The sequence below is a fragment of the Necator americanus genome, chromosome IV, assembly GCF_031761385.1.
Source record: "Necator americanus strain Aroian chromosome IV, whole genome shotgun sequence".
NCBI lineage: Eukaryota > Metazoa > Nematoda > Chromadorea > Rhabditida > Ancylostomatidae > Necator > Necator americanus.
The window spans coordinates 31,299,951-31,310,906 of NC_087374.1; the positions used below are offsets into that span (position 1 = coordinate 31,299,951).

At 41.7% G+C, this 10,956-nt stretch overlaps 1 protein-coding gene across 3 annotated transcripts; it reads left to right on the forward strand.

Moving 5' to 3' along the window:
- Positions 1-471: 471 nt before the first annotated feature.
- RB195_003349 (uncharacterized protein) lies at positions 472-8,773 on the forward strand (the record flags this gene model as incomplete). 3 transcript variants are annotated; one of them, XM_064200961.1, is made up of 13 exons in its annotated part: positions 472-544; positions 911-1,039; positions 1,097-1,257; positions 4,284-4,399; positions 4,474-4,568; positions 4,728-4,857; positions 5,655-5,739; positions 5,882-5,985; positions 6,049-6,217; positions 7,456-7,553; positions 7,608-7,761; positions 7,826-7,955; positions 8,694-8,773. In XM_064200961.1, 13 exons carry the CDS (start codon positions 472-474, stop codon positions 8,771-8,773), a joined length of 1,524 nt encoding a protein of 507 aa, XP_064056840.1. The 3 variants fall into 3 exon arrangements, with proteins under 3 accessions (XP_064056840.1, XP_064056841.1, XP_064056842.1); XM_064200960.1 differs by having other exon boundaries at positions 5,888-5,985; XM_064200959.1 differs by lacking the exon at positions 472-544 and having other exon boundaries at positions 913-1,039; positions 5,888-5,985.
- Between the last annotated feature and the right edge of the window lie 2,183 nt (positions 8,774-10,956).

Sequence of the window (10,956 nt, forward strand, 5' to 3'; positions counted from 1 at the left end):
ATTGTGTCAAATAACGGTGCAGTTGTAGTTCCGTATCAATAAAGCTTAATTTGCTGTTGCATGCTCCGTTGGATCTTTCTTTTGACAGACATCCTATAAGTTTGCAAAGAGGTTATTCTTCTTGAGGTTGACCCGTGAATTGATATTGGTGCTGTTTGCGCAATCTCAAAAACTCTTCGCCCAAACGTTCATTATGAGCCTTCGATTTTGGCAAGGCATGGGGAATAGGAAGTACCAAGGGATCGTGCCGTCTAGGGCAGGCATGTCACGTCTAATTAGTTTAATGCTATAGTCGAATCAAAACGATTTGGAACTTGGTGCACTTGCGTAAACGGCCGCGCTCGAAGCGGTTGAATCAGCGGATGAGATCGATGTGGGACCACCACTAGCTTCACTCGAACTACAGCGATGATTGATGCTAACGAGAGTTCCCACTAATCGCTCCACTCCTAATGGAGTTAGCGATGCTCCATGTCGAATTCAAACTCTCGCTTCACCACGCCGCTCCGAACGAAGCCGCTTACACAACAGCACCGAGCTTCAGGTCGTTTTCACCGAACAGTGTTTGCGCTTTTCAATTGATTTTCTTGAGCTGTAGGCAAAATTGGTATTGATCTTCCTTTATTAAACAACAGCTATCGTCTCGGCGTTATCGCCTTCGTCAGAGACTGGAAAAAAATCAAAGCCATCAGCGATTTATCCTCTCGAGCGCCTCATCCTGCAGAAAGCATTCAAACGATAGGTAAACTCAAACACATCAGTTAGTGTTTGAGCTGACCTTTCATACTAATGTTAATACATGCACATAGTCCAAGTATAATCCTGTTCTTTCTTTCTTTAGGAAGTTCGCGAAACATATATATGTTCGGAAACGAGCGATCATAAGATCCTTCTGTCAATAATTTTTAAGTGATGTCAAAACGGACTTTCATTCCAAAGTGGAACTCCCACCACAGACCACCGGTCGTATTTGGAGGATATCGACGGAGCACGCGTAGCAGCACGCGCCAATTTAGCAAACCACAAGCACTGGAAGCAGGTTTGTTCGGACTTTTGTGGATTTAATTTGACCCTGCAAACCGTTAGATGTTTTCAGCCGACGGTAGGGTTCGCTTGTATAGTGACGCGATAGTTAAAGGACCGAAGCAACAAGGAGTCACAACTCATGAACGATTGACACAACGCGTCGGAATGTTTCGTAATGCTAAACATTCCAAAGTTGTGGTCAATGACCTTTCTACTGCAGTTAGACAAGCGGTAAGTCATGGTTGTATGCATCGTACGCATACAGATTAATTACAAATTAATCTGTATGTGTACTGCGCTGTAGTTCGTTTTCGCTTCCAAAAAGCCGTAATATCGTAATACGTCGGTATAAGAGGTTGCGTCCCAAGCGATGCGGCTTTCAACCACTCGCAGGTATAGTCGAGTCAAACGACATGAAGCACGGACAGTTACGTAGGCGCAACCGCTACGCTGCGCCGCGCCGCTTCGAGCTCAGCCGCTTGCGCAACTGTCCGTCCATCATGTCGTTTTGACCCAACTAACTGCTATAATGAAGTTTCAATCTTCCAGAGTTTTCGATTGTGAGCCGCAACAAACTACTTTCTCGAGTTTCCTTTTCTCTCTGTTTCTCTCTTTTCTCTTTATCGCTTGCGCTCCAACATCAAGTTACGAAGAAGAATTTGAAGCTTCCTATAGTGGCCTGGAGAATCTCTTCCAATGAGAAGTACAGAAAAGACCGTTCCTTCTACAAGGTCGTTGTTGGAGATTTCAACGCCAAAATGGCCTCAGAAAAACGCCTGAGGAACTTCACATTGTTACTCACTGCAATAGAAAGGGCAGGGGAGGGGATTTCCGAGTCCATCGCGGCGATAAAATCCATCCGTGGAAATTCGCAGTTTCAAAAGCTATCTTCTCTACTGTGGACGTGGGATTTGCCTGTTGGAGGTAACGACAAAGAGGGTGTCGCTGTTGAACCAAAGTTCTGCACGGAAATGGACCACCGTCTCCATCGAAGAAGATTTTCCTTCACACGGAGAGAAGAGAAAGCCGCTAAATTCAGATAATGAAATTCCAGAACTACCATTAACTAAGATCTCTTCGCCAGGCTAGCCGGGTCTTTGGGAAGACCCCGCCATTAGCAACATCGACGACGAATACGATCGGCTCGTAGAACTCCTTCACGATTGCATGAGGAAAACAGAGTTTTAAAACCACTGAGAAAAGCTTGTCTTCGGAAATTCTGAACCTCACATGCCAAAAAGTTGTTCGGGATGCACGCAACCAGAAACTCACGTACGAGCTCACAAGACTTTGCAGAGAGGCAATAAGAGAGGACCTTAAGGAGAGAAGAGCAGTAGTGGTGGTTGAAGCTGCAGAAGCGGAAAGGTCATTCATTATACCCGCCGAGACTTTGCCAATGGCGAGACGAAGATGACTGTTTTTTGGAACCGAAATGGAACAACCACCACATCGAGAAGAGGGGCTGGGAATATCATCCACAATTTCTGCTCTGATCTATTCGACAGCCATGTCCACTTGTTTTCTCACAACCTAAGTAAAGACAGACTTGTCGTTCCAGAGGTTCTTCCGTCCGAAGTGGTAATTAAGTGACACATCCCATTCCAGATTTCGAGAGTTGCCATAAGTACGTATGGGGAGGTTACACCACCTTGTCAGATCCCTTTGTTCACGCCGATGATGATATTTTTGTAGAATGGTGAAAATTCGGTAATAGAGTTGGAAGACTCTCGCACCTTTATGTTCTGAGTGAAGACGCCCTGTTTGTCCAAGGCTTCTATAAAGGCGTCTCAACTGACTCGAAGGGATTGTTCAAGTCGATGAAGGTGAGACATACCGGCATCTTGCACTTGCTACAGCGTAAATGTAGTCAACAGCGCTGAATCCTTTTCGAAACCTTCCTTCCTCGTAAGGCTGTCTGACACCTTTCCATTCCTTCTAAGAATCACTCTTGTAACGAGCTTATAGATGACAGATAGTAAGCAGATTGGGCGATAATTGCCGATCTCATATGGTTTTCTAGCGAAACATTCCATTTTGACAGGTAATGCGTAAGGAACCTCGTTGGTGTGTTGTTGAGGGCTGGCAAAACATTTTTCGGATGTTCAGATTAGTCATGTCGTGACTGGGTGCGACTCTTTAATCGATAGATTGAAATCTGCTTAAAGGCAGCATACCACGAATCTGGGGTGGTGCGGATTTCAGGTGGAGTATCCGTATACAGGGGCCTAGATTATGGAGAGGCGAGTGGTTCCGCTCATCTCTTCCTGAATCACTACAAGCAGCCGACATCTGAATGCTGTTTTGTACGATGCTTTCTATTGCAGCGCGCCACCCTTGCACGAGTAGCATCCCTTACTGCCTATCAGGGCAGTCCGAATTGATTTTCGACGAATCGCGAGGCGGAGGTAGCGCAAGGGGTGGAGCGTTGCAATAGATAGCGTCGTACCGAACAGCATTGTGGAGGCGGCTGTTTGCAGGGAAGCAGAGAGAGGCATAAGTGCGATAGGGAGAAGCCGGACCCTCCTCAGGTGAAGTGAGTTTAGCTCATGGGGTGCAGCTCAAGTGAAGGGTGTGCTTTCGCCAACCGTTCAAAAGTGTAGGGAGTCAGAGCACTTGCTCCGACTATCGCATCTATGGGGAGAGATGAGCGGAACTACCCCCGTCTCCTTAATCCACGACCCCGTATACGGATATTCCACCTGAAGTCCGCACCTCAGATTCGTGGCATGCTGCCTTTAAGACCAAGCCTGTCATCCCTACCGAGTCAATAAGCTCGTTAAAGCAGACTTGTCTGGAAGGATGAAAGGACTGATTTGTCACATATATTAGCCCCTGCAGGTCATTTTATAAGCTTTATACATTTTTTAAGCCTTAGTTCATCAACGCCGTGCACTTTATCCTCCCACTTTTTCCTTCTTGGTTACACAGGAAGGAGTTATATGAACATATCCGTACATTCTAGTGGCCGCAGTTCCCCAGACTTCTTGTGGTGCGCCCATCACCATTTAAACTTTGAAGAGAACAAATCTCCGGGAATTTCTGTAACAAATTCAGACAAGTATTAGTGGAACTTTTTCGCTGCTTCGATGAGAGCCGCACTGAAACTATTTTCCATGGATAACGTATTACATGAAGTCGAAAAAATTTCGCATACACTACGACAAACATACTTCTTCATCTCGACATAGACAATATTCTTTCTAATATCAGATACAATATAATTCCTTTCTAATATCCCAAAACCTCCATTCTTACAGTGCAACAAGCAAATCAATCGTCTGGTTGCTGCGGATAACTTTTGCGGGGAGGTCTCCAGTCCTGTGCCCAATCCGAGTGCTAAAGATGTTCGACAAACATCACGAGTGCAACTAAAGTTTGTTTCTTTAATATCTCCATTAGAGAGCTAACGCGAACAAAAATTAGAAAGTGTAATATATTATCACATAGTTGTCAGCCGATTAGTAATGAGAGTACAGATGACTGTGAACATCCAGAGGAGTGGTTGAAATATGCATACAAATCAACAACAATAAATGATAGTGGTGAGTTTCTTCATAAGTTCTTTGCTCTCTAGAAGTGTAAGTTGTACCAACTTCTCGCTTGGTTTTCGAAGCTCCTCCTAAGCATCACATGCACTGATCAAGCAGCAAGCAGGAGAAGAAATCCACTACGATTGGTTCTATGCTCTCATCTAACTTTAGGATACGAACCTATCCTCAGGCGTAAGAGAACTGCACTGGGAGATAACCGTGTTCCCAGCTGTTGCAAGAACGAGAATGAACAGCAGTCACATACAGCTGATAGATCACGTCGGTCTATTCTCAAAAAGAGGTAGGTATGGGTTTCTCACTGATAGAACGGAATACAAATCGTATTGTTGGGAAATAACAGTTCTTTTGAACTTTCCCTGTTGTGTACAGATAGAGTACATTATCACTTTTGCTCATACCCTAGGCCGGGCGCTCAACATAAGGAGTGGGGATGGTAATTGAAAAACCGGTAGTCGAAATAAAAAATGAGTTAATCTTGTAAGTTTCTTGGAGTTCCTTTAATGAGTCTTAAAAGTTGCAAAATATTCTAGGATTTTTTCCTATGATATAAATGAGTGAAGTTTTGTGCTATTTGGTGCTTCACCGGCAATAGTTTTTTTCGTCCACAAATGGCTGAGAATTGACGGCCGATTAAGATGTGTTCAGATACTTCATAACACTAGTTGGTACCATGTTGATGGAATCTTTCCATCAATAGGGAAGTTCACTTAACTTAATATTCTTCAAAGTCGAACGCTGTTACTGCGGCTTCATAGTAGTTTCATTTGAGTAAGAAGGCTTGGGTTGACACCCAAGTCACTCAATTTTAATTGGCGGTTAAATAATAATGAGATGACCTGTATATCCAGATTTCCTTCTCAGCAAAACTATTTGGAGTAGTTGAAGAAAAATTGTCAAGGGTCTAGATATTCCACCTTCGTAGTTCTTAAAAGTGATGAGATTCCAAACTTGGTTTTTTTGCGATTGAAGAGCATCAAGAAATTGAAGAACATCCACTCTATTTGCACAACAAAACAAATTCAATTAAAATTAAATAATTTGCTGTATTAAAGTCTGATTAGATTATGCACATTCCAGTGCGAATGTGAAAACGAGTGACGAAGACGATTCAGATGACTGTTCTTACCTCTATCAGGACACTTCCATTGCTCCAGTCCAACAAGTACGTGGTGATGTTTTCTTCTTTTTTTCTTAATTCGATAGTTTTGATGTGTTACCAACATGCTTTGATTTGATTTATTATTGATTTGTATCTGGATGTGACTTTTACAGGTATATTGATACTAATCTCTATATCTTCACAGTTGCAGCGTCGTCAAAACGCTGTTGCTGAAATCGCTGCAGAGCACAGGGAAAGAATGCGAACTCCTGAATGTCGTAAAGAACAGATGCAACTAAATTTTCCAAAGTGAGTGTTCGATCGAAATCTGCCTCTTCTTTACATATGTTAATAATCTAAAAGTTTTTAAAGGAACTCGAGATCCTTCTTATCACTTGGTGATATTTCTGCACGAATACTGTCAGCCTTACCACCGATTTATCTTCGTGATGATCATCATGATAAATACGACGCCGTCGCACTTCGACTTCTCGCTGACAATATAAAGCGAAGCAAAACTGGGCCAGGATCGAATTCCAGCGTGAGCGCTCTTCTGTTTGTATTCTGCCTTCTGTCCAGATGAAACATGATTAACTTCATTTTTAGCATTGGGCTCATCTTCACAAAAAAAAACTCATGTATTATTTGGTTTTGTATGCTGTTTAGCGATTACAAATATTCAAGTAGCAAGCTTACTTGAAGGAAGAACCATCTTTAACACCCCGATTGCAGTGATTGCAGTGTATGCGAAAATATCCTAAGGACCCATAATTTCGGGGCAATTTTGCTTACTATAGTTCTATATGTCGCTGAACAGGAAAATGGCAAGCATCGCACAGACTAGTTCAGTTCCGATCCCTCCCAGACCTGTCGCCGCCTAGCCTCTGGTGATCAGTGTTGAACGTTGGTAATGTAGTGACCTTAGGACAAGCTTTGTGAGCCTCTTTCTAAATACTAGAGTGAGGAGTAGAGAAAAGGACTACATACGCTTGACGGAATATCCTGAGCCGGACACAAGCATTTCTCTTTTGGCCAACACTGAAGAAATGGTAACCTCGTCGCAATTATTCTTTCTCGGGAAATTTATTACATCAATTTAAAGGCAGCATATCACGAATGAGATGGGTTCTCTGCAGCAGTCGAAGCTCAGTAAGTTCTCTTCTACTGCCTATTATGACTATGACTGCCTACCCATACCACGTCAGATTGGTGGTATGCTACCTCTAAAGGCATCACCCTACGAATCAGGGCTAGTACGGATTTCCGGCGAAGTATTCGTATAGATTATTGAGATGGTAGATTATTGAGAGAAGGGTGATTCCGCTCATTCCTTCCTAATTGCCATAGAAAACGGGCCGGAAGATACGGCTTTGAGTGTTCCGGCGTGCTATTTTCTACAAGGAGTTCGATTGGAGTGCGCCAGCTTTTGCACGCCCCGCATCTTCTGGGCCATTTTTTTTTACGGCAATTAGGAAGAAATGGACGGAATCACCCCCCTCTCCATAATCTACTATGCCGTATCCGAATACTCCACCGGAAATCCGTACCACCCCAAATTCGTGGGGTGATGCCTTTAAGCTGCGATTTTGTGAACACCTACTTTTTTCATTTTTGGTCTGCCTTATGATATGTTAACAGTTTTGTTAAATTATGTCCAAGAGGTCGGAAGAATCATATCAGGAAAGAACTAAAGACAATAAAGTTGTCTGAAAACTTAACTGGACGTGGTTCTAGAAAAAGTTCAAATTTTCAACACTCAACGTCTAAACTGAGTTTTAGCTCATCCGTTCCTTTTTGGATCGTACAGGATGTATTGCTGTGGGGGAAGAAACTAGTCAGCTTGATGACAACGCATATGAAAATGTATTTCAAGACTAGTAAGTAATATCATTTTTGAGTTGCTTACTCTTGGAAATGATTATCTGATTTAGTCCGCTTGGTTTCAATCTGCTCTCGAGCCCAGGAACACCCGAACTTGAGAAGTTATTTAATCGTACTGTGGGCGCTAGTAAACTCGAGGATGATCCTGAGTTTTCGATGCATCCTGACCAGCAGACGTTCCACTTTCCAACCAATACCAATCAGGTGACCATTTGATCTTTTTTTCTTCAGCGACAATTGATATGATTTTTAATCAAAAGGAATTCAGGTTTCTTCTTTGATGACACCAGCATCTTTGCATTCGAACCACCAAGAAGCAACATTGTATCATAGTAAAAAAGCCAGCCCGGAGAATTATCATGGAAGTGTTGCTGATTTTAAATTCCCTTTTTCTAGAAGTAAGTGTATTTTGTTTCGTTGTTGTATTTTGTTTCATTGTTTCTGTTTCTTGGTATTCTTGGTCTTGGTGTTATGTTATGGTTAGTGGAGCACGGATTGGATTGGATACTGTAACTCAAGTTATCGTACTGCTCGGTCTCAAGCGCCCTTGTTATCTGGAAACATTTGAGCTTCTTTGGTGCTATTTGTCCGAATTATCGCGAGAATCCACGCGCAACGACCCAGCTTGTGCGTTTGATTTTTTTTTTGCGTTGTTGGGTGCTTGTTGGTGCTGGGTCGTTGCACGTGAATGCTAAACACTTTCTTACCGATTTGGATGATATCTTCATTTACATTACAGGGGCGTGGCCAGCGTTACCACGTCTACAGAGGGTTCTTGTGACAACAAAGAGCCATAAAGGGCATGCTTTTTGGATTAAATGTTTAGTAACCTGATAAGGAAGGAGGATTGGTGGATACTATTCGATGGAATGAGAGCTTGCAAGGTGATGTAAGGAGCTCGTGCTTACCGCTTCACATTACCGCTCACTTATCTTTTATTGTATCCGTGTCATTTGTGCTGCATACGACAGCACACACGTAGTCCATTTTTCCGCGAACTGTGTACCTTTTTTTTGCATGGACACGCGAACGTGTCCATGCAACCTCATGCATTCAGCATTTGGTTTACGAGCTCATCGTTACCTCATACGAAAAGACTGGGATTTTTCCCTCTTGCCTTTTATAGCCCTTTTTAGGTCCGTCGTCGTCCGCTAGCTCTTCTCCAGGCAGTGAAATTAGGTTTGATTGGACAATTCCAGAAGCCAACAAGTACTAGCGAGTCCATGATGATGATAAATCTTGTATCATTTTTTTTTTTGAAATTTTATTGCTTGATAGCAGTTTTGTTGTATTTCATGTGTGTGGCAACATCAAAATGCCTAATTAATGTTCATGTATCATGATTTAGAGTCTATTATCATTTTATTGTTGTCTCAATGTTTTTATTTAGAGCATTTTATAAATCTTGCGCGAGGCTTCAGCTAACGCCAAACTGATTTAACCTCCTCTCAACGGAATTCGACCAAAGTATTGCGCACAATTATTTGGACAGGTATGAAAGGAGCCGCAGTTGGTTTGCTGGAACAAAACTTTTAATAAGTTGGATTGCAGTGGTCTCATATTTTGTTCAGAGTCTGTAGCTGTTTTTTTTTGTTTTGGTGATCAGTTTGTTGAAGAAGAAGATTATTGATTAAACCTGGAGTTCCATATTTCTATTTTAATTGTTATTGTTTTATTTCATATTTTAACTTTGATATATATATAAATATATATGTATATATATATATATATTTATATATTTGATATATATATATATATATATATATATATATATATATTAGTAGAGTCAAAACGACATGAAGCACTGACAGTTGCGTAAGCTGCGTATGAAGCGGCGCGCTGGAGCGTAGCGGTTGGGATCGTGTAAGGACCCTCGCTACCGCCACCCGTCTCCGTGGTTCCACCTCAATTCCAGCCGCTGTCCCCAACGCTTCGAGCGCTTATTTCATGTAGTGTTGACCCGACTATACTATATAATAATAAACAATTTTTAATACTCATAATTTTCAAATTGAATCCATGTATAAAATTCTGAGGCATACCATATTGAAACAGTGGACTTTCCCGGTCCTCCTTGAGGAGATTTCTAAGGAAATGCCTTCACTGATAAGTGGTAGAATGTATCACTATCATGTTGTTTTCACTTATCAGTTGTACACACATCCATTTTTTCAGTGGTTGTGGTTCGATTTTTTTTCTCTGTAGCGACTTCTCTTTCGCCAAGCTCACTAAGTGGAAAGAGTACAATTTTCGTTTTATCCTTCAGTACGTCAAATTGCAATGAATAACAGAACTACTTCAAAACAGCTTCAAAAGAAAAAGTGAGGCTGTTTCAGATAATTAAAGAGTGAATGGAACCAAGAAAGCATAAGGCTTTTTACTGAATGTAAGACAAGAGATTAGAATTGACCCTATCTATATTTCTTATACTTGAGAAAGGTGTTTTCCATGGAAAAGTTATGCCGTCAAACTGAAACATTGTCAGCCAAGAGCTTTATATATTCCTAGGCTTACGGAGACTTCAAATTCGCTAGTACACCAATCAAACTCTTCAAACGGATAGATCTTGATTGTCATTTTGATCGATTGCTTGTTCCTGATTATCATTTTGGCTGATTTTGGATGATTGTCACGTTTTTATCTGGTGAGAAGGATTTCTAACTGTTAATTCAACAATTGCACCTTCATGAAACCACAAAATAGCTGCTTGTTCGACGTAAGGAACTGCCGCATAATGATAGCGTTCATCAAAATGGAGCGCTTTATAGAGTGGGTCGAAAGTTTAGCAGTATTTCATTATGAACTTCCTATCCGATGTATGGCTTCAAATTTTTTATTCTCTCAGCGAAGATTGGTACTAATTAATTGATCACGGAGAGATGAGAGGCTTGCTTAGCTTAAGGGGTACCGAACCACCGACTGTAGTCGTTTGGCGGAACCTTTTGCCACTGCGCTATACCTGTCCGTCGACCTTTGCAATAAAAGAAAAATGGAAAGAATTGGCTCTGAATTCACTTTCATTTGTATTATCCTTAGACTCGGTTCAACTTCTTGCTGATCTAGAAAGTAAGCGACCTTTACAACCTCATTCGTATGGTACTTCTCCTAGGCCCAAATCCTAAAACAAAAATCCCGTAACTATGTAATGTTTGGTGAGGACCATAATGATAGAAAAGGTTGTGTTAAATTGAGGACTCCTTTTATTGAAGACAGTCCATAGAGGAGATTTTCAGACTTTGCTTGTGTCTAGGAATAAGTAGAGCACAGACTTTGTCGTAGCAAAATTGCGAAACACCTTTCTTAGGATTATGAATTCCAAACCGATCAATTGGGGCGAGGAAACAACTTTTTACACCAGTAAAAGCAGAGGAATGTAAGCGCTTTATAGTCGGGTCAAAA